At 51.9% G+C, this 22487-nt stretch overlaps 10 protein-coding genes across 10 annotated transcripts; 3 read left to right on the top strand and 7 right to left on the bottom strand.

Moving 5' to 3' along the window:
* Positions 1-109: 109 nt before the first annotated feature.
* AKAW2_21224A (putative lipase) lies at positions 110-2527 on the bottom strand (the record flags this gene model as incomplete). The annotated part of the gene is made up of 3 exons (XM_041686025.1): positions 110-2318; positions 2373-2457; positions 2521-2527. 3 exons carry the CDS (start codon positions 2525-2527, stop codon positions 110-112), a joined length of 2301 nt encoding a protein of 766 aa, XP_041540050.1.
* An 840-nt stretch (positions 2528-3367) lies between these two features.
* Positions 3368-4871, bottom strand: BTN1 (battenin family protein; the record flags this gene model as incomplete). Its single annotated transcript, XM_041686026.1, has 3 exons — positions 3368-3875; positions 3934-4648; positions 4733-4871. The coding sequence occupies 3 exons, from the start codon at positions 4869-4871 to the stop codon at positions 3368-3370; spliced, it is 1362 nt and encodes a 453-aa protein (XP_041540051.1).
* A 648-nt stretch (positions 4872-5519) lies between these two features.
* On the top strand, positions 5520-5939 carry FMP21 (succinate dehydrogenase assembly factor 4; the record flags this gene model as incomplete). Its single annotated transcript, XM_041686027.1, has 1 exon — positions 5520-5939. The coding sequence occupies one exon, from the start codon at positions 5520-5522 to the stop codon at positions 5937-5939; it is 420 nt and encodes a 139-aa protein (XP_041540052.1).
* Positions 5940-6562: 623 nt separating this feature from the next.
* AKAW2_21227S (phosphotransferase family protein) lies at positions 6563-8459 on the top strand (the record flags this gene model as incomplete). The annotated part of the gene is made up of 4 exons (XM_041686028.1): positions 6563-6728; positions 6784-7068; positions 7139-7510; positions 7570-8459. The coding sequence occupies 4 exons, from the start codon at positions 6563-6565 to the stop codon at positions 8457-8459; spliced, it is 1713 nt and encodes a 570-aa protein (XP_041540053.1).
* Positions 8460-8625: 166 nt separating this feature from the next.
* On the bottom strand, positions 8626-9777 carry AKAW2_21228A (hydroxymethylglutaryl-CoA lyase; the record flags this gene model as incomplete). Its single annotated transcript, XM_041686029.1, has 2 exons — positions 8626-9435; positions 9523-9777. 2 exons carry the CDS (start codon positions 9775-9777, stop codon positions 8626-8628), a joined length of 1065 nt encoding a protein of 354 aa, XP_041540054.1.
* A 281-nt stretch (positions 9778-10058) lies between these two features.
* Positions 10059-11448, top strand: dph1 (2-(3-amino-3-carboxypropyl)histidine synthase; the record flags this gene model as incomplete). Its single annotated transcript, XM_041686030.1, has 2 exons — positions 10059-10206; positions 10295-11448. 2 exons carry the CDS (start codon positions 10059-10061, stop codon positions 11446-11448), a joined length of 1302 nt encoding a protein of 433 aa, XP_041540055.1.
* Positions 11449-11686: 238 nt separating this feature from the next.
* On the bottom strand, positions 11687-14479 carry AKAW2_21230A (uncharacterized protein; the record flags this gene model as incomplete). Its single annotated transcript, XM_041686031.1, has 1 exon — positions 11687-14479. The coding sequence occupies one exon, from the start codon at positions 14477-14479 to the stop codon at positions 11687-11689; it is 2793 nt and encodes a 930-aa protein (XP_041540056.1).
* Positions 14480-15082: 603 nt separating this feature from the next.
* Positions 15083-16661, bottom strand: AKAW2_21231A (ankyrin repeat domain-containing protein; the record flags this gene model as incomplete). The annotated part of the gene is made up of 2 exons (XM_041686032.1): positions 15083-16494; positions 16553-16661. 2 exons carry the CDS (start codon positions 16659-16661, stop codon positions 15083-15085), a joined length of 1521 nt encoding a protein of 506 aa, XP_041540057.1.
* Positions 16662-17108: 447 nt separating this feature from the next.
* AKAW2_21232A (putative MFS monocarboxylate transporter) lies at positions 17109-18521 on the bottom strand (the record flags this gene model as incomplete). Its single annotated transcript, XM_041686033.1, has 2 exons — positions 17109-18209; positions 18273-18521. The coding sequence occupies 2 exons, from the start codon at positions 18519-18521 to the stop codon at positions 17109-17111; spliced, it is 1350 nt and encodes a 449-aa protein (XP_041540058.1).
* Positions 18522-19195: 674 nt separating this feature from the next.
* On the bottom strand, positions 19196-20060 carry AKAW2_21233A (uncharacterized protein; the record flags this gene model as incomplete). The annotated part of the gene is made up of 3 exons (XM_041686034.1): positions 19196-19552; positions 19608-19863; positions 19918-20060. The coding sequence occupies 3 exons, from the start codon at positions 20058-20060 to the stop codon at positions 19196-19198; spliced, it is 756 nt and encodes a 251-aa protein (XP_041540059.1).
* Between the last annotated feature and the right edge of the window lie 2427 nt (positions 20061-22487).

The following is a 22487-nucleotide window of genomic DNA, read 5'->3' on the forward strand; positions in this document are numbered from 1 at the left end:
GAAACGTTTCACATCAGGTATGTTTGGTCGCTAAATGCTCAAGTGTAGTAAGGTATCTATATAGGCTCACAAAAACAAATTCAATGCATACATCCTCCAAAAGCGGTAGCTAAGGCGTCCTGGCACCCTCGCCAATTCCCATCAACCCTCCAGCTATACCATTCATGCGCCGGTCAATCAGGTCTTCCTCGCTGGCAAGGCTGTTGATACTTCGGTTTCTCTCCCGCAAAGGAACAGGACTCGGCGATCCAGAGATATACCCGTCTCGAGGAGGGATCGTTAACCTCATGGGTGTGGGACGCTGTTTCTTGGTGATTCCTGGCCGCAGAGTTCGCCCTCGGGAGACGCTACGAATGCGTTCCTTTTTAGCATCCTCGCTGTCGCCATCCTTGGCAGCGATAGCTTGACTTTCAATATCGGTACTGTCGATGGGGGCGCTGGAGCTGCGATGCAGTGGCGTCAGTGGTGTCAATTTCTTGATGCCTATCTCGAGAGGCCTATCCTCGTCGCCGGATGACTCTCCGGTGAGATGGCGTCTGTGATTGCGCGAGTTGTTTCCACGAGGAACGGACTTAGGTCCCTTTGGTAATTGTGTACCGTTGGTGAGGGCCTTAGTATAAGAGGATGATCTTTTAGCCTGGGCGAGATCGAATAGATCTTGAATCCAACTTGCGCAGCGATAGATGTGCTTCCAGCTATCTGGAAAGAAGCCTGCCATTTGCATGAACCCGTGAGATATTCCGGGCAATAGGGATACCTCGACGTGGTCTTTAGCGTTGAACCTACGATAAGACTTTTCGAGGCCCAGTTCTTGTCGTTCCTGAAATTGGCGGAGCTTAGCGTGTCTCAGTCGCCCGGCGAAGATGACCGTGTCGTCTACTAGAGGGTCACGTTCTCCGGTGATAATGTACGTCTTGGGAAAGCGTGCTAGAAGGTCTTCGGGAGCCAAGGCTGGGGAGAGTAGGTAGTCCGTATTGAAGTCGGGGCGGTTGTGCGGTCCGATATATAGGATGATCATTGCCCTCATCATCTCAGGGGTTAATATACGATCATTGACGTACGATATCATCGATGAGACGGCCAGCCGTGTTTGGATCTGCTTAGGCTGGTGCTCAGTGATAGCAGCCGCTTCATTTTCAGGAATGTCCATCTTCTGTTGCTGTGCCAACTTCTCCGAGGTCGCGTCAACCAAATTTCCAACTTCCAAGTCTGCATCAGAGAAAGAGTCACGCTGGAAATCTCCGAACGACGTTCCCGGAGAAGTAAAAGGCGTCAATCGGTGATAGTCCATATCTTTCCTGCGGAGCACGCTCTCATTGGTTCGACGTGTGCTTTTCTCTTGGATCAACGCCATTTGCTCTTCTGTCATCCAGCTTTCTATCTTCATGTTCAGCGCGGGATAGGGTAGAACCAGCCCGTCCGGGGGTGGAAGCATGTTTTGTCCTTGCCATCTAGAGGCATGTGTACTGCCGGATTGAAGGATCATAAGGGTGACGCCTGTGGCGAGATTACCACCAGCACTATCACCAGTGATGACGACACGAGGACGAGTCCGTCCGTTGAGGCCCAAGCACCGCCCACGGGTAGAGACAATGGAATGATATACATCATAACACTCGTTTAAAGCATACGGATACGGGTACTCCGGTGCCTTCTTGTAGTCGAGACTCAGTACGGGAACTTTGGTTCTCGCCGCCCAGGCCAGAAGTCGGTCTTCGGAATGCCGAGGGCTCATCGAAACAAAACCACCCCCAGGAATATCAAGGACAATGCATGTTTGATCACGTAGCGCAGTCAATGACCCATCGAAGTAAAGCCATGCATTTGTCGGCTCCTTGTATATCGAGGACGCTGGTCGGGGGATACGGATGGCACGCGGAGGGTACCTCGTGAGCCGCGGGCGGCCCAATTTGGCGAGTGCCCAGAGATACGGTGTGGTGCTCTTATTCCATGACACACGCATATGCTCTACTGTGAGTGTAGCACGTACCCGGCGAACCTTCTCATCTGCCTGTTCTGCTGCGATAAGGTAATAACCAGAGAAAACCAGAGACGCAATATCTCGTAGCCATTTTGGCTTTATCCCCATTGCCGTCCAGAACCCAGCGTCTAATCCAGTCGCGATCCATGTTGCCCGGAAAAAGGAGCGCGAGTAGAGGTTGGCTAAAGGCTCAGGGCACTCAAGGCCGACAATTTTCGCAAAATTGCGGCAAATATAGAGCCAGAGGAAAACAAGGACAGTGGTTTGCCAGACGCTCAGCTTTTTTGAGAGGCGCGACGAGATTTTGCGGATAAAAGGAGGGCCATTCTTGTTTCCTCTACGATTGATCTGTCAGCAAAACAGCGGTAAGAGACGAACAATCGAGACGCACCTTAATAGATAGGTAGACCAGAATACAAGTACAGCAAGAACCTGGATCTTCCGGAACTTTGTAGATGGCCGCCCAAGGACGTGGTCTGGATGTATAGATTAGCAGCAGACTCATGACATCCCATGGGGTTCGCTGGGCCGTCAGTTACCTATCATTTTCCCAAGACAACCCCGGGTAGGAATCAGGCAGCAGCGGTCTATAAGGGCTCTGAAAGACGTTCTATAAAATATACAAGATGCTTAAAAGTATACGGAAGAGAAATAGTGGAAGATAATCAAATGGAAAAATTCATATTTCAACTGCGCACTGTAATAATGGGAGGGGCAGTAAGAAAAGGACAAAGAATGGACAAAAGCGGCGAACCACTGTAAAAGAGGAACAGGTGAGCAACGGACAAGCAGAGCACTAGCCTGTTTATCATGTAGGTATGTCAATAATGGCACAGTTCGGTGACCCAAGTATGGGGGTATGTTGGGGGGGAGGGGGGAAGAAGACAGAGAGTAGTTAGTTGGTGTAGAGTGAGGGAAACCCTGGTTCAGCTGAAGAAACGTAGTTGATGCATGTGAAATCCCCACCAGAGGATGCATGGTGATCCAGTCATCTGGGTAGCGTCAGTAAGCAGACCTTGAATAACCGGGATTAGTGTGGCAGAAGCCCAAAAGCCGGGTTTGGCGTCGATCACTGGTGGCCCTCCGCGGTGGCTAGCTGAATGATGGATAGCAGGATAGTACGGAGGAATAGTTTGTTGTGGGCGAAGGGAAAAGGCGGAGGATTGCCCGTGCCGAGTCACGGGAGAGCACGGTCACATGCAACTCCCGCCACGAACCAACTCATGTGCCATTCCTCTTCTGGCATTTCCGAAATGCCTCTACGGAAGCCAATGATGCATGAGGGATTCACATCTATTGCATATATAATATATATTATACATATTATATATAAGTTAAGATAGTATAGCATTTACTTTCCCTTATCTTTCTAGACGCCTCTACTTCTCATAGTTTCCGGCAATAGTCGCGACCGTGGGCGACCTGCCAATCACACAACCAGACCTCTAACACCATTCCCAGAAATCCCGCTATACAAATTCCGGCGGAATCACTGACAGTTGTCGCTCCGAGTGAGAATTCGCGGTCCTCCTTCGGTACCCGGTCCCCAATTTCGGCAAAAGTATTAACATAAACCAGTCCGCCTAACAGCCCTTCCCAGAAGATGATAATAAAGATTATGTACACGCTCGGGATGAAGTCAAATAAGGCGTTCAATGTCAATACGACCAGATTGATGATCTGCAGCAGTGACGGAAGGTAGAGATCGTGAATGCGGAAGAACGGGGTCGACGATCGTGAGATGAAAACACCAACCTGATAGATCGCATTGTACGCGGGATAGAAAGCACGGTAATGCTCGAAAGGCGAATTTTTAAGTGGAAACAGAAGGGTTGGAGAGACACCTTGGTTGATCGTGTATTCGGCCACATAGACTAGCAGCAGGGGAAGCATACTGTGCGGCAAAAAGTAAGCATGCCAATCATTGCTTGATGACACTAGCGTGCACTTACAAGGGAAAGAAAAGACCCCTAGCTCGCTGCAGGTTGGCTTTAAAGACCCGCAAGCTAAGCATCTGACTCGTGTCGCTCCCTTTGTTTCGGTTGGGGGAAACTGACGAGCCGAGTAGACCGTGCCGCTCATCCAGAGGGTCATCCCGATTCCGATCCTCCTGGTCAATCGCACGATACTCAACATGTGCAGCAGGCAATGGCCGTATGGGAGCTCTTGGCAGAATGGCGAAGAAGCTCACTACCATGATCGCTGGCAGGCAGGCAGCTGCTAGGAGGGTGGACTTGACACTGAGCCCCATAGAGGTAGTTGCAACGGCATACGCACCAGCACCGACCAGCCCGGCAGCTCCAGTACCACTACCCCAGGCTGCCAGACTGAACGGGCCGTAGAAGTGAGTCAGTGCGAGGAAGCTCAGTTCGCCTCCTCCGCTCGACAAGCTCGCCAGAATGATACCCGCGATTTTGGTGGAAATTGAGCCGCCATCTGTGTAGGCTGGGCTCAGGGCCACTAAAAGCATACCCAGAGCTGAACACAGCACACAGAACAATACCCGAGCAGGATATGGAACCAAATGGATAAAGTAGGGTGCAATCAGCTTCGTTCCGAATGAGGGAATGACATCTGCGAGAAGAACAACGCCCTTGGGGACACTGGGCCCCACCAAATCGAGGGCAGCGGACAAGATTATAACATAGAGGACATTGTTGATCAAGCCTGTTGCATTTCACACCTGCCGGTTAGTGAGCCACGAAGAGTTCTTATTAGTTCGCGGAGTCTACAAGACGGCCAACGGCTTACCAAGTAGCCAGAATGCAACACAGACCCTGGGGTCAGCGCCATGAAACAGTGCACCGAATCTCTCACGAAATCGGGACCATGAAGAAGACGGGGCTCCAGGAAGCGGCAGCATTGGTTGCCCGTCAGGAGCAGAAGACATAACCTGATAGGGGAAGGAAGGGATCCGGATGGTTCTAGTATGCTACAAATAACGTCCCAGAACGAATACAGCAGGACTGATCACAATATTCAGTACGATCAGGGAGTAGGGAGGTTGCAATGGGGCATTCTCATGGCGAAACGGATTGACGGTGAACGTGGTAGTTACTTGGTAGGTACCTGAAGGATGATAAGCGTGTCACGCTCATCCGCCCAGAAAGGGCGGTCCCACGTGACGCCTTACTCAATGCAGTAGTAGTTGTCGGAACTCGACTCCTTCATCACACGGTATTGCATGTTCAGAAACATGCATACAATGGGAGACTAGAGTAAGCAATGTCTCCCCAGGCCTAAATCGACTTTACTTTCGAGCAATCAAGGCATCCATCTGTCATGGCTTACTGTCCATCCAACTCACCGCCGGGGGTGCACTACACCCGGCAGAAAGGCCGAGTGCTATCGGGACGATCAGGGCTTATCGGGTAATGCTTTCTGCCATCGCGATTCTTCCTTCTTCCGTCCCGACCTCCGCCACTCCGCATCTTCTTTCTCCAACTCTCCACCAGCTTCAAGCAAGACCACATTATACCAGAGGTTAACGTCCTTCAATATTTCCCTTGATAAAACAGGAAAATATCCAACAATCACAATGTTCCTCCGCACCGCAATCCGTCTCCCCGCCAAATCCTCTCTCCCTCTCCGCGCTTTCTCAACCCGCGCGGCCCTCCTCTCCGACAAGCCTCCCTTCGCATTTGCCAGCGGTCCGGCTCCTCCGCGTCTCCCTAAAGAGGAGCAAGAAATCTTCGAAGAGCTTCAGCGCAAGTCTACCGGCGCCTTCAGCACCCCGCAGATCAACCAATCGCCCGACTCAGAGCCCGCAGTGGCAGCCGAGATCAACGCCACCGGCAAGGGCGAGGAGCTTCATCCCGATGTGAAGTACGGAGTGAAGCCTGAGTTTGAAGGAGAGAAGAACCCCAAGACTGGTGAGATTGGTGGACCGAAGAATGAGCCTCTGAGGTGGGGTGCTGAGGGTGACTGGAGCTACGGTGGACGGGTTACGGATTTCTAGAGAATGAGATGTCATTTCTCTATTTGATGTCCGTGGATATCGATACTTAAAATAAGGTGCATGTGGAGGTTGACTTTGGTGCCTGTTTGCATGAGTGGCGTTGGTTATTGATTGTATAATGATTATAGAGCTCTTTCTTCCTCCTCTCCTCTCTCGTCCTGTGAAATATGTGTATATGATGCCGGCATTGAATCATATTCCGAATGCCCCTGATCTTGCATGGTCAGTTGTGAATACATCGCTGATTTACTGTCGATAAAGTCTTCTTACATATGTTCCTTTACCTGCTGGTCTACACACAAGATCAGTGCTTTGCAGCGAATTGGGCCGGACTGTTATTGGCCAAGCAAAGCACGGGAAATTAAATACCAATACTAGATACATTTGATGACCAGAGTGCAAATACTATACCCTTAATCAAAAAGTCACCTTCAAGGAGTAATCAGACGTGGTCGGCGGGCGTCAAATAATCCTTCCTGATTGGTGCATGGCAGACTGGCAAGACATTTACCACATTGGGCTCGGCTTTAGATACATAACTTAAGGAGTTGGACTGTCAACAACTCGGTAACAACCATTGCCGTATATGCTACTTATCTGGATATAGCAAACCGCGAGCAATCATGGTGCGGTCTTTGCGACGATCAAAAGTCCCCTTATCACTTTCACAGTCTCTGCAATCCTCTCGCTCCTGGCAACAGCGGCAATCGGTATCCGAATATGCAAATAAACACAACATTCCGTCGTCGCATCCCCTCCTCGATCACCAACTCTCACAAGCACATCCTAGTGGGTATACTTCACTCTATAGCAGAATTATGTCGTTCTTGACCATCGATTCTAGAAGACGATCCATGCACATACACCGGAGGAAGATGGCTGCATCGCGACAAACTCCAGCGAGACTGTCGCCGCATACAGTTCAGCTTCCCTGCACTCTGTGACAGAGTTATTCATCTAAGTCCAGGTGCAACGAATGTTGCCAAGTACGAAAAGAAAGAAGGTGGATTTAATAGAGTCTTCATCTTTACCATGGACACAGGCTCTCGTATCGTAGCAAGGCTACCGACTAGTATTGCCGGCCCTCCAAGGTTGACAACCAACTCCGAAGTCGCGACAATGACATATTGTAAGACTGGACCTGACCCTCTATTGCATAATACAGCTTGTATGGGGCACTGATAACGTCAATGACGTAGTACGATCCAAGCTGTCACTTCCAACACCCAAACTATTAGATTGGAGTGACGATCCAGCGAACCCTATCGGCACAGAATATATCATTCAGGAACATGTCGAAGGCGTACAACTCCATCAGGTTTGGCCTGACATGAACTCAGAACAACACATGCTATGTTCCAAGGCTCTTTCATTGGCAATCAAACAGATGGCGTCCTTGGATTTCCCAGCATATGGCAGCTTATACTTTTCGGACGCGCCCCTCGAAGAGCAGACGAAAATACCACTTGAGCAGGGCTTTTGTGTTGGGCCAAACTGCAGTCCCGTATTCTGGAATAGGAATCCAGGCGAGTTGGAACTCTACGGAGGCCCGAGTCCTAATTGCGGCCCTTGTCAGTCTCATACCCTCCGACACTATGCCCAATTGTCTAATACAGCGTGTGAACTCTAGGGCGTGACCTCACAAGCTATTGCACAGGTCTGATTGAAACCGGCTTCTATCGACTACCCAAAGAAGAACATGCCAAGTGCAGTCTCCCTCACCAAGGGGCGATTCAGGATCATGTTCAATTACTGAATATAAGCCAAGAAGTGATGCAGAGGCTTATCGAGGATAAGCGGATCCAGGATGCTGCGGCGCCAGCCCTAGTGCACCCTGACTTTCACAAGAGAAACATCTATGTCTCAGCAGAAGATCCCACTGTCATCACTGGTATAATTGACTGGCAATCAACAAGCATCGAGCCTTCTTTCATTTATGCCAACGAGACTCCCGACTTCGCCACTCCTCCTCAAGACATCGAAGGAGACATTTTCGAAAACAGGGAAGGCGAATCCACCCCCGTTCAGACAGAGAAAGAGCGGAAAGATGCCTCGATCTGTTATCAGACATACGACGTATGCATGAAAGGTCTAACCCCTAAACTTCGACCCACAAGGCTGCTTGATCCGACCTTATTCCGACTCTTCCATTACACCCACACAACCTGGAGAGATAGCGCGACTGCTATCCGTCAAGAACTGATTGAGCTATCAGATCGGTGGTCTGAGCTGGGATTGCATGGGACGTGCCCGTTTTCTCTAACCGACGAAGAACGTAATAAGCATGCTAAGGACTATGAGGACTTTGAAGCGGTGCAGAGTCTCAAGCTGTGGCTCAAGCGCTCTTTGAATACAAATTCTGATGGCTGGGTTCCGAATGAGGCGTGGGATGCGGCGAGGGATGCGCATCGGGCGGCTTATGATTATTGGATACAGACGGCGAGGGAGTACGAGGATAGGGGGGAGGACGGGATGACGGTAGAGAAGGCGGAGAGGTTGTGGCCGTTTGATGCGAGATAGTCTTATTCTGTCTTATTGAACTTGTGTAATATAATCCTGTTCTACTGCGCAGGATGTTTGCGCCGAATGATTGAAGTGTGTACCTTTGTTGAAGATAAGCGAGTACTATGAACGATGGCTAATGTTGCTATATAACAAGATGATAAAGTTATCTGCAAGCACTGATTCACTCTTCCATCCGCGCCAGTATGGCCTTGCCTGCACGACTCTCATTAGCCCGGCCCAGTTCCCCACTAATCCAGGAGCCAATCCTGGCCATTTCCTCCAGATTGATACCGGTGTGCATGCCCAGACCATGAATAGTGTGTACAAGGTCCTCCGTCGAGACATTTCCCGTTGCACCCTTCGAGTAAGGACAACCACCAAGACCACCCACACTACTATCAAAGATGCGAATACCATGCTCCAATCCTACGATTGTGTTGACAAGAGCCTGTCCGTACGTATCATGGAAGTGCAGCGCCAGATCGTTATTCGCAATTCCGGCCGCCTTCAGAGCCTGGAGTAGCTTCATGGTGCGGGGCGCCGTGCCCATGCCCGTAGTATCAGCCACCGACACTTCGTCGGTTCCCATTTCAAGTAGCGTTGCCGTGATATCAGCTACCTTGGCTGGGGATACATCGGGACCCTCGTACGGACAGCCCAGTGTAACAGAAACATAGCCTCTTACTCGGATGTTCTTTGTCTTTGCCAACGAGACGATCGGACGGGTGCGTTCTAGTGATTCCTCGATCGTGCAGTTTATGTTGGCCTTGGAGAATGCCTCTGTTGCTGCTACAAACACGGATACCTCGGTTGTTGTCGGAGGTTTCGTAGCAGAGCCTGTCGTGTCTGCCGGGACACCTGTGGCATCCATAACTTTGATCAAGTTCTCTAGACCCCGCACATTTGGGACGAGGTAGTTGTAGGCAATGGCGTTCTGTGACTGTGGGGGAGTCTGGAGGAGGTGCTCGCAGATCTCTGCAGTGCTGGCCATCTATCATACATATGTGTGTTAGTCTTGTAGTCTAAGTAGGAATGGCGTCGTTGCTACTCAATCCGGATGCGGGCCGTCCGTACGTACCTGGGGCACCCATTTCGCTGGGACAAAAGAACCGGCCTCAATTGTGGTTACACCCGTTTTAGCCAGCTTCTCAATAAGCTGGAGCTTTGTCGCGAGTGGTATCGACTTCTTCTCGTTCTGTAGACCATCTCGTGGCCCTACTTCGACGATGCGGACATGGTCCGTGGTTAACCGCGCCTCAGTCGCAAAGCGGCGTCGAGCTGGGGCCGTGCGAAGGGCAGAGAAGAGGCTCATTCGAGGTCGGAAGGTCATCATTTTGGCAATTGATATCAGCTGTGAGACATGTACAAGAAGCTCCTAAGCACTATGGAAGAATATTAAAATCACGCGACGGTTCCCTGGAAAAGAGGAGGAGAAGTGGTGATGGCAGGATGAACTGATCAGCTCGTCCTGCGGAATGCGGAGAACCGACCGAGGCCGAACGGCGTGACCCCACCTGACCCGCCCTGCTGACTCAGCCTAAAATATCCATCATCCCACTTTGGAGTCACTTTATCGCTGCTCCATAGCGCCCTCTATCACACCCATATTACACCATGAACGGCATACCGGAAGACTCCGCGCCATCGAGCGCCCCCTTGCGACAGCCCAAGAAGAGATTCGTCGGTCGCCGAACAGCAGACGCACAGGCACAGAAGGATGCACCCACCGCACAAAATGTCGAGACTACCAGTATACAAAAGGGTCAGTACCCCTCTATCAGCCAACACTACATGTGTTCACAGCTTCACCACCAACTTCCCAACCAACTCACACTTTTATAAATATACAGCCGCCCCCCGCCGCACCCCACGTACCCTAAACCAAGTCCCCCCGGAGATCCTCGAAGACCCGGAAATCCTCGCCGCCATCGAACTCCTCCCACGCAACTACTCCTTCGAGATACCCAAGACCATCCACCGCATCCGCACCTCCGGCGCCAAACGTGTGGCTCTCCAATTCCCCGAAGGCCTTCTCATCTTCGCCACCACCATCTCCGACATCCTCACCCAATTCTGCCCGGGCATCGAAACCCTCATCATGGGCGACGTGACCTACGGCGCCTGCTGCATCGACGACTACACAGCGCGCGCACTCGGATGCGATCTACTCGTCCACTACGCCCACAGCTGCCTGATCCCAGTAGACGTAACCAAAATCAAAACCCTCTACATCTTCGTCGACATCAGCATCGACACCACGCACCTAATCGCCACCCTCGAACGCAACTTCCAGCCAGGAAAAACCATCGCCACTGTCGGCACCATCCAATTCAACGCTACTCTCCACGGTCTGAAACCCGTTCTCGAGCGCGCAGGCTTCAAGGTCCTCATCCCGCAGATCATGCCTCTCTCCAAGGGAGAAATCCTAGGATGTACCTCCCCGACCCTCTCCGCTGACGAGGTCGATATCCTTCTCTACCTCGGCGACGGCCGCTTTCATCTCGAGTCCGCGATGATCCATAACCCGGCTATTCCGGCGTATCGGTATGATCCGTATTCGAGAACGCTGTCCAGGGAGACGTATGTTCATGATGAGATGCACACGCTGCGCCGGGATGCGATCAATACGGCGAAGTCGGCGAAGAAGTGGGGGATTATTCTGGGGTCGTTGGGACGGCAGGGCAATCCGAATACGATGGCGATGATTGAGAGGCATTTGAATGAGAAGGGCATTCCGTTTGTGAATCTCCTCTTGAGTGAGATTTTCCCCGGGAAGTTGGCGTCCATGGCGGATGTGGAGTGCTGGGTGCAGATTGCTTGTCCGCGGTTGAGTATTGATTGGGGATATGCGTTTGCGAGACCTCTGTTGACGCCGTATGAGGCGTTGATTGCGCTGGGGGTGAGGGAGGGGTGGGAGACGGAGAATAACGGAGTGTATCCGATGGACTTTTATGCGAAGGAGGGATTGGGGAGGACGAAGCCGAGTCAGGCGATTGCGGCGTGAGGTTTATGATGGATGTCAAGTGATGTTTTTGCATGATGCATATGAATGACTATAGATGTGTTTTACTAGTTATGTGGTTTAGGCTTGTCTGGGATACAAAAGCTCATGGTTATGAAATAGAATTACCATGTTCTCTTTGCGGAACATGTGGAAAGCATTCGTCTATTTTCCGAACATGTGGGTAATAATAATAATAATAATACATCAATCAAGTACGCTACAGTGCGGCATACATCGTTCATGATCCTTTGACCTCATCTGCACTATCCGTGTTGAGGTCACTGGCACTTCCTCGCCGCAGCGAGAGGATGCTCTTGCTGGCGAACTCGTCCGCCGTCCGCTCCGCCGCGCGCCATCGCGTAACGGCTTGCTCGACATCTTCGAACATTTCAAGCGTATCCTTGATGATACCGCCCTCCTCCTGTTCGGGAACCTGCGTGCTCTCTCTTGACCCGCTATCGCTGATCATAGGGAAGGCAGGCCCAAAGCCTCGTTGAGGGATAGGGTTAAACATCACGGCGTTGGCGAACATACGGATCAACTCCTTTTCCAGCTGCGCCGAATTCACGATACCCTTCGGGGGAATAATGTCCTCTGTCTTTTGCAACATAAGGACTGCATTCTTCGAAGGGGTCCCTGTACCCGGCGCCGGTGATTCCCCGTCGCCTGCCGGTGTGCTCGCTGCCTCTGTAGCCGCCGCCAGCGCCCTGCTACCCTGGTGAATCAGCGACTTGATGGTCTTGATATCTTGCGGCCGGTAGATAAGATCGCGGTATCCCGGTGCGTCACGTTCTGTCAGCGGCTTTGAAAAGGTGCCTGCAACCTTGTGCATGCTAAGCTCACTCATGATGGGAGCTCCGGTCCGGGGAAAGTTGCGCGCGCAGACTACATACGACGTCGATTGATTAGGATCAACGCGAGTGAGCTGGCTAAGCTCCGACTGAGTAGGTTCGGCCTCTAGGCTCTCACTCGGAGCACGCTTGCGCTTCGGCCGCCCCCTGCTCGGCCGACTGACCGAAGGACGTTCGGGCTCTGCCGTTTCTGAGATACCAGCTGGAGTACTGGGCACTTCATGCTTGATCTTCGCCTGGGAGCCAGTCCCCGTATCCGCTGTGGACTCTTCGTCCCGCGACAACACAGACCTTCCTCGGCTTCGGGACGACGCTGTGCTCCTGTCACGGTCCTTACCGCTAGACAGCGTTCCCCTCTCACTCTTCCGTTTAGTCCCTCCCTTGCTCTCTGCATCAATCGACAGTGTCTGATCAGCGCCAGTTCCATTGCTTTTCGTCTCGGTCCTCCGCTTTCGACGGCGAGGCTCAGGCTCCTCTGGTGTCGGCTCACGAGAACCAGGCAAAGACGGCGCTTTTTCACTGATAGGACTGATCTCCTCAGGCCGTGGCCGTTCGGGCGAACGAGGAGAGTGGGGAATGCTCAGCCGTGGAGTCCGCTTCCATGGTGTGAGAGAGCCAGGTGTAAGAACGCCCGTGTCAATCGAAGGCCGGAGAGGCCGCGTGCTAGGTGGCCGCGAAAGGATGGAACCCTGCGCAGGTCCAACCGGGGTCTGGAACGCGGGTGGTGGAATGTTCTGGGCAGGTGTGAGGGCGGCCGCAGGCACAGGTCCTGGAGTTGACGGAGCAGGTGTTGGGCGTGGTCCTTGCGGTCCCTTCTTGTTTTCGAAGGCTGGAGTGGGTGGAGGGAAGGGAGACTGAACCGGTCGCCCAGAAACAGCGGCGTTCGTCGGCTCTGGTTTCGGCTTTGCGAATGCTGGGGGAGGTTGTGGCGTTTGTGGAGGTTTGTTTAGAGACCACTGCTGGAAACTAGCCTGGGGCGGAGGTCGCTGAGGCGCCGGGCTAGCAGCTGGAACAGACTGTCCATCCTTGGCAGAGGGCTTGCTGGCCAGAACTGGCTGTTGCGGAGTGGAAGGGACTGGCACACTTGCCTTCTGTGGAGCTTGCGAAGGTGTAACAGCGGGGGGGCGTGCGACACCCGGGCTGGGTACTGAGGCATTGGGCGGTCTTGGCGACGGAGCCGGTGGCGCGGCCACTGGTGCGTGGTTTACAGGGGCATTCTTGGGCACAATAGCTGGTTGTGATGGTGTCGGGAATGCCTTTCCATTCGGGGCTGGTGGCTGCTGAGGCGGCCGACCGGTTGCTACCTGAGGGCTGGGCTGAGGACGAGGTGCCGGTTGTAATGGCTGTTGAGGTTGTTGTTGTTGCGGCAGTGGCTGAGGCTGAGGCTGTTGCTGGAGCTTTGCCTTGTTTGTCGGTGGCAGTTCGACGGGCTGTACCGACGGCGCGGCCAGAGGCCGGGGTTCCTGCGGTGGGTGCGCGACAGGTTGCGCGGGCTGCTTGCTTGAATCCAGCTCCTTCCGTTGCGGTTCCAGTGAAGGCTGCTTAACATCAGCAGCTACCGACGGGGTCGTAACTGGCATAGCTTCATCGCGGGGTCGTTGAATTGGCTTCTGTTCCTTCACATCCACATCCATCGGTTCTGGCGCGGGCTCCTGCTTCGCGGGCGCAATCGGTTGCGCTGGTGGAGGTCTTGCGGAGGTCTCCGAGAGCGCATCGCGTTCCTCCTCCTGTAGCTGATCGATCTCTTTCCTAATATCCCTATACCTCTGCTCTTCATTCTGGATCTCCCGCGTTACCAGCTCCTTGTATCTGGCATATAGGTGCGACACTAGCCTGGGCACTTTGCTGGCGTGGTTGTAACCTTTGTCCGCCAATCCGTCCGCTCGAGGGCTGGATATCTTGCGCTTCTTGGGGTTATTGGGGGCCGGGCTCTCAGCATGGTGACCGTTGGGTCCCGCGTTTGCTGAATCCCAGCCATCTCGCATCAGCGTCGCATAGAGATCCTCCAAGGCTTCGGGGCTAAGCCTTGCCGCATCGTAGGCGGCATTCTCTCGAATGAAGGGGTTGTTGCGGAGCACATCGGAGATGGAGACGAAGTTCGCGGGAGGGGATTCTAGGCCGGCGAGAGACTGGAAGAAGAGGAGGGATTCAAAAGGCGTGTAGACCGATAGAGGAGGCATCCCCCATTGCCCGTCGAATCGGCCACTGGGGGGGAAGTATTTAGGGATTGGGGCCACGGTGATAGGAGTAATCGCAGGATTGTCGGCCCGACGAGCTCAGTCCGAAAGGCGACAAAGTCCCTCGTCGTACTACTGGATAGAGTCGTGGGTAGCACCGAAGCAGGATGGGAGACGGATACCTGAGATTCCAGGCCGACAAGACGCGAACGTGAGCGAAGGTCGGGGTGGCGGTTCAGACCATCCGCGCAGAAAAATGAAGGGCGACCGCAAGGGAAAAATCGGAGGGAAGGTCAAAAAGGATGGAGAACGCGATAGAGTCGCGAAAGGGAGGCCGTGGGATGGGAAAAAAAGAAGCTAAATTTGAATTACGTACAGCGGTAATGGGATCGTGAATAAAGAGTGATGGAAAGGATAGGCGAGATGACGGGGACTGGGGATGGATGGCTGAAGGGGACGGACGGGGGGAGGGATAGGATGGGATGGGGATGGGATGGCATCACCTTTGCGGGCAATTCACCGGGAGGAAAGGACTCTGTTTCCTCCAGAATGGGAGTCCCTCCCCTTTCGTTTCTTCCCCCAAAACGGGAACTGGCTGCTCTTGGGTCACGTGGGGGACTGGAATGCCTTTCCGGGCACGCCGGACTTGTTTTCCTGCTTCGGAGTCACTGGCGGCAGCTTTTCCGAGAGCACCCAGTAGTCCCAGCCTTCATGTCTCCTCACCTGCTCTTCCTCCCACCCAAGTCCAATCAGCGCAGTTTCCATATTCTGGACTTGTCCCCTATTTTCATGGATAGTGTACCTTTTGCGCTTCATGACATATGTTCGATTTGCTCCATGTCTCAAGAGCAGCCGAACCATAGACACAGACCGTTGCCGGACGGCTAACATCAGCGGGGCTTGTCTACCCACTGTCGCGCTACGCGGATGATATTCATTTGCATCCGCTCCATATTGCAACAGTATCTCGGCAATCTCTTCTTGTCCAGCTATCACGGCCTTTTGCAATGGCGTCCTATGCCGAGACTCCCCGTTTGGACTAACTCCAAGTTCCAGAAGCAGCTGCACCATCTGCGATATTCGCTGCCAGGCGCAGGGGCCTTCCATAGCGCGGAGCAGCAACAGTCTACCCTGGTCAGGTGTAAGAGGAGCGCTGAGACGAGCAAACAGCCATCGCACTGCTGCCAACTGTGTGAAGCAAACAGCCAGCCGCAACGGCCCCAGGAGATCATTCAATACCCGGGGATACCGCTCCACAAAGAACTCCATCAGCTCTACATCGCCCCTGCGCGCCAATTTCTCTAATGCTTGCCTGCATACATAAAGTGGCTTAGTAGGGTCAGCGTGTTCCTCTTGGTGATGATGCTCAAGCCATATTCCCAGCGCCTCTTTGTTCCGAGATATCCCAGCCATGGCCGAAGCACTCATGGGGATATTATAGATCCAGGTGTACCACATGGAACACCCATGCTCCACCATAGTTTTAGCAATCTCTCTGTTTCCTCTTTGAGCTGCGACATTTATCGGGATGACCCCAAATCGTAGACATGGCTGCTCTGGATCCAAACCGTTCCGTAGTGCTGTGCTCAGTTCCGCACAGTCCCCCCGTAAGATGGCCATACAGGCCAGGATAATCGGCATCGACTTTTCAATCGGCTCATTGAACCTGTTGTCCACTTTATCGATCCACCACTGACATACCAGGCGATGGAACATGTTTGATGGATCATTGTTCCCCGCTATCACCACATCAATCAACCCCTCAGTCAATTTATCCTTGTCCTCCAACGCAGGAGCATCCCCCAACTGGTACTCTATCACCTCCTGCACGAAATACGTAAAAGCACACGGTCTGTGCGAATGCTCTCGTAACTTTCGCTGCAGGTAAAGCCGTTTCAGACGATCAGGGAAAGTACCCCATGGTGATGAGTCCAGTTTCTCTTTAGTCAAGAAAGTAAATAACTCTTCCAGATCCTCGCCATTTATAAGATAATCGATGATCTCTTCGTTAAACAGGCCTGGCTATTTTGTCAGGTTTGATGCTCCTGGGAGAATTACTGGGCGGCCGTCACGCACTATTCACTTTTCTCGCACGCAACAACTCCGGCAGATACAGTTGAGGTAGGAGATGGTGGATGATCTGGCGGAGTATTTCTGTGGGAATGTGCGTCGTTGGAGAACTCATTCTTATCTCGAAGTAATGATGACTTCTGTGGCTTCTGTTCGTTGTTCCCTGGTGTTGAGTCGATGTACGGGCTGGGATTCTCTGCCCAAGATAAAGAAGCTAGTGCAGAGTAGATGTTAACGTTAACTATATCAGGAATCGGGCTGACATTGGGGCGGAAGGGTCCGTAGTAATTGCTACTAGTAGTAGTCAGCCACAACAGTAAAGTGACCAGATGGCTACTAGTCAGGGATAGAAGCTATTAATTAATTGTCAACTCCTATTTGATGGTGTTGTGACATGTGAAAATGGCACTGTCCCAAATAAGGCTGACCATGTAGGAGACGCATAGCGACAGACCAGCTGAAGCTATACAATGACAACCAACAAAACATCCATCGACACATCTACAACAAAAATGAAAAGCTCTGAATACCTTTACCCCTAACAATCCTCTCTATATACCAATCACAACCACCCGACCCTCCTAACAACCCAACTCCCACCCCCCACCAACCCCGTCACGCCCGTAAAAACAATCAAACTGCCATACCCAGACCCAAAGCCCAACCCCAACTCCCCAGCCCACGGCATCCCCTCCAACAACGCCTCACTCAACGGTCCGGAGACAATATTCCCAACGCCCCTACCAGCCGCCAAGCAAGCAAACACCATACTCGACTCAGCGGCACCATCCTTCCTGACCACCTCCCTCATAATGCCCGGCCAAGTACTCGTATACGAGCCGGCAAAAAGCCCATACACGATAGCAAAGACAAACAATGGGCCTATTGAAACACTAAACCCCCAGATCAGAAACACACCCACGGTCGATCCCACAGTCGACACCAGAATGCAGGTCGTTACGTCCCACCGGTCGATAATCGCCCCCATGACTACGCACCCTACCACGGACGCAACGTTAAATAGTATCACTGTGAGAGCTTCCAAACTGCCGGAGGAGACGCCGATGGCTCTTGCATAGGAGGGTAGGTAGATAGACGGGAGGAAGTACCCCACTGCCTCGATCATGTTGAATAGTTCGAAGAGGAGGAATGTTCCTGATGTCCAGAGGAATCGGATCTCCTTGAGCCGTGGTCGTGGTGAATGGTGTTGTTGTTGTTGTTGTGCTGGGTCGGTACTATTCCGCACTGCAGGCGACACTCTAGGCTTAACGAACCATACCAACGGGGCTGTGAGCACGAACAGCACGACTGCGAACCCGCGCAACGCTATCCGGAACCCGTATCGATCGAGAAGTGTTTCCATGACGATTGGGAGGATCGCGCCGCCTAGACCGGTGCCGGCCCACATGACGCCGAAGGCGAAGCCCCGGCGTTGGTCGAACCAGTCTTCCATTAGGAGGATGCACGGTGAGTAGGCGATGCTTCCGCCGATGGCATAGAAGATGCCTTGGGAGATGATCAGGTGGGTGGTGGTTGTGGAGAGGGAGGAGAGGCCCAGTGAGAGACACATTGTTAGGACGCCGAGGGCGCAGCCCAGACGTTGGTAGTGAGGGTAAGTGCGGTAGAGGGTGAAGATTATGGGGAGGTCGAGGTACATTATTCCCTGTTTTGGGGTGTTTTAGTTAGTTGGAGGGAGGGAAGGGGTGGGGTGGAAAGGCTGACTTGCCATTGCGCATGTTCCGATGATGGCGATGTTGTTGGAGTTTTGGAACATGGGGAGTGTGCTGTAGTAGTCTTGGAAGACACCGTAGGTGAAGGCGAACCCCCAGACTAGGGCTTCCATGACGAAGCACGCGGCAAGGAAGAACCAGGCATCCTTTCCGTGGTCGATGGGTGGGAGAGAGGCAGAAGACCGGTTTGTTGGATCATGGGGTTTCTCGTTAGGAATATCTTCCTGGTCTGATAGTCTAATCATGATGGATTCTATTAGAAAAAAAAAAGATAGAAGGCAATTAAAAGTGAATAAGAAGAGCGAATGTCTATATCATAGTATGCTTGGACGGAATGCATAAATGCAGAGAGTATAAGTCTGGGTAACCGGATTGAACGAGCAATCTCTGTATAATACGTCCTATCCCCTATTGTCAAAGATTGAGATCAACAGAAAGTCCTATCTTATATTGATCTGTTATAAGAGACTGCGCTTGGGCCATGCCTGCGGCGCCCTGTCATTGACATGCTCCCGTTCACAGCCCCCATTGGTGGAATAGATGCTAGCGTCTTCTGCATTTTATGCTTTTTGCGTAATATTGGCCTTACTATAACTCATAACTAGCGGAAGTATACTTGTGAATATAGAGAACCGAGAGTAATACTCTGAAGAGGTTATTTCAACGTCAAGCTATGCGGCAAGTGGAAAATGTCCTGGTTCTGTTTTACCTGAGATTGGGGATTTAACGCGGCGAAAACGATCTTCGGGTATCAGCGTTCCATGATAGTGACGAGTCACATATCTTTTCAGATAAAAGTGATTGACATAAATTGAGAAGGTCTAACAATTTTTGATATAATTGGCCATATAGCCTACATTCCATTGACGTCATCATATCTCCCATTTTAGGTAGGTTATCTTAGACAAAAGTCACATCATTACAAGTGCTCCTTGAACCACTGAACAGCCTGCAAGAAAGCATTCTCCTTAGCATACTGCACCGTGCGGTTGGCAGGGTCTCCACGGACAGCAAAGCCGTGCGCAACGCCGCTGTAGAGGTTGATCTGGTAAGGGAAACCCGAGTCCTTCAGGATCTCTTCGGATTCATGACGCTTCTCAGCAGAGAAGATTGCATCAGTCTCTGCAGCAGCAATAGCCAGAGGGCCCTTGATGGCCTTCAGCTCCTCCGACTCGACGAAGGACGGGTGGGCGGTGTATCCAGCATCGATCTGGCCGGGGCGGAGATGGCGCACAACGTACTTGCCACCGAAGCAGTAACCCACGGCACCGATTTTCTGATAGATGTTAAACCCTTTCATAGTCACTTCAGCCCGCTAGTGGGAGTCATACCTTGCATCCGTACTTGGTCCTCATCTCCTTGATGCATGCCTCGATGATAGGATCGACGATCTCGGGAGTATGGGGCTTCTTGTCCTTGTGGTATGCGCCACCCTTCCATGCCATGATATCGAAGCCGTCAGGGCGGTTGAGCGGGATGGCGTCGTTATCGAAGAGGTCAGGCATCATAACGAAGTAGCCATTAGCGGCAAACTGGTCGGCAATGAGCTGGGCGTTGATGAAGCGGTGGCCGATCACATCCGTGATGCTTCCTTTTGTTAGCTTGATCTTTCGGGGGGCCATTGCTAAAGGCATGACATACACCAAGATACCATTCTCGGTGGACTTGTCAGCAGGAGAGCTGGTGTAGATCTCGAAATCATTGAGCTGCGAGAAGCTACCCTTGGCTTCACCTTCGTGCTTGACACCTTGGTAACAGCAGCTTCCAGCGGGGAGGGATGCCATGATTGCTTATCGACGATTTATGCTGTAGGCTTATTGGATCTTGAGCTGTGGAAAATAACAGTAACGCTGACCGAAGGGATGAGGGGAAGGGGACTAAATAGCGGGGCATGAGCTGCCACCTCCGACACACTCGGAGGTACTTATCCGTTATGTCCGAGACGATGTTAATTCCATGGTTAAGCTAGCTTCTCTCAGCCTAGATTACTGAGTAGGATTTATCCCAACATAGACCAGCCACATCTACTGCGATTATATCGGCAAGTTGGAAGCGGAGCTGCTCACCGGCATGCCGTCCGTATCATACATTCCCGAGGCTTTGATGCGCAGCAACGCATACAACGCAGATGAGTGAGAAACACAGCTTCTACATCCATACATTATCACCAAAAGTATCTAATTCGATTATGGCTACATTAAGAATCAAGCCTACCGTAAAAGAGCCATGTTCAAAGATAAAGCCTGATCAAGGTAAGCTCGGGGCTCAGGTGTGATCAATTCAGTCAAAAATACCAGGTACTCATATTGATAGAGTATGAACGGAGAGTACAATAGCATGGCAGGCCGTCGGTATCATTAGATTTGCTTCACGATTAGCTATACATAATTGATGTTACCTTCCACCCGGACTTAGTCAATTGTTGTAGAAGACCCTCTTTGGTTGCATCCTTCAGGATTTGCCGTCGGATCCGCGCAGCGTGCGGCATTTTAATAAGACTTACTCGTCACCTGATTCAGTAACCATGATGTCGGCCGCATATTCAGCAGGTGTTCTCTGAATCAGGTCACCAAAGTTTGGCCGACTTCCAGATATGTGGCCGCTGCCCTACTGGATTGGAGAAACGGCTTCGGGCATGTCTTCGGGCCGAGTTTCTCCTCGTTTTCCTGTACCAAACAAGGGGAAAGGAGTCTATATTCCGAGTAAAGTCATTATGCGATAGTTTCTGGGTGCTCCGTAGTAAGTTTTGTAATAGCAGGCTGCCCATAGTCAGCCCGATGGACTTGGTGAGGAAGAATGTTGTGCAATCCGAAAATAGTTATATGCAGGTACACACGGACGTCTTGCAGCACATCTGTGATATGTAAATCGATCGTCCCAGCTATAAATACTCTGGACTAGGCCTATAGACAGATCAAAGACAGATCAATGTAATATCCCAGATTGAGCATCGGTGCCTGAAACGCCAGATGCTACCAAACCCTTCCTGGAATGCAAAATAGGAGCTAGCTCATTCATAACTTGCAGTTGAGCTGACTCCGACTCCGCGTACAAGCCGAGTCCTATTCTATTTCTGGCAAGCAGAACCAAGCTGAGAGGGAAGAATAGGGATCACCGCATTAGTGGCCGCTCTCGTAAGTGACATGCATAATCGCGATGGGCTAAACGGTAAGGTTGCGATCTTCTGGAGCTTGCTTTGCTAGGAATTTGACATGTAAATATCAATAGCTGGGGTGGTGTACCAAAATTGGTCTCTTTGGCAGTCTTTATTAGTCACTACCTATGCGAGTATCTCTAATGGGCACATCCAAGGAAAAAGCAACTCTTCACAGGCCGATCACGATCAGGATGTGATTTAAAGGGCATGCATAGAGAGACGCGGACGTTGATACTGACAGTCCATAAGCCCGTGTGGAAAGGCCCCGTGAGGAGATAGTATAGTATGGCCACCGTAGTTGCAATGTTTCAGAAGATGAAATTAAAAACGGCGTCGTGCAACAAGGTGTATAGATTGATGGCAACTGGGATCTTCAATAAGAAAGAAACGAGTGGCCGGGTGGCAATAAAGAGGGGCGGGGGGGTGGCAGCAAGGCAGTCATGGTGAGTGGCCTCACCAAGACTCAAAACAGGGGCAGATCCGCTCTCACGTGATAGTATAATTTCCCATTGGTTGCGGCTCCGTCATGGAAGGATGGGACGGGATTCAGGGGCACCTTCCAGGCAGAGTGGACGATGCAATTCCACTACCGCCCAACTAGTGAGGAGGATGGAGCTGCACTATTTACCCTCAAAAGGCAATCATGGAGCACCCGAACCACCCATGGATGAGTTTCAACTTACCTAAATTGACTATTCTTTGACACAGACCTGACACCCAGCACCCTTCGTCTATCCTTCCATCCTCTCCTTCTTTCTTCGCCATCGCTTCCATCGCCTTTCTACGGCTGCTTCTTTACCTGCGACGAAATTAAAGCTGCGGACGGCCCTGCATCCCACCTCCATCTTTCCCCCCAGCGCTTGCCATCGTCATCCCCGCCGATCGTGCAGCCCCTGTCATTATCCATCCATCCCCATCGGACTCAATAACCCAAAAGTGGTCCCTCCCTACCTGCCCGGTCTCCAGTAGTGCGACGGCGTCCGCAATTTTGCCGATTTCCCCTCCAGCCATCGCTCAAGTCCTCGCTGCCCCCTTTTATAGTTATTACTTAGAT

Source organism: Aspergillus luchuensis, chromosome 2, assembly GCF_016861625.1.
Source record: "Aspergillus luchuensis IFO 4308 DNA, chromosome 2, nearly complete sequence".
NCBI classification, from domain to species: domain Eukaryota; kingdom Fungi; phylum Ascomycota; class Eurotiomycetes; order Eurotiales; family Aspergillaceae; genus Aspergillus; species Aspergillus luchuensis.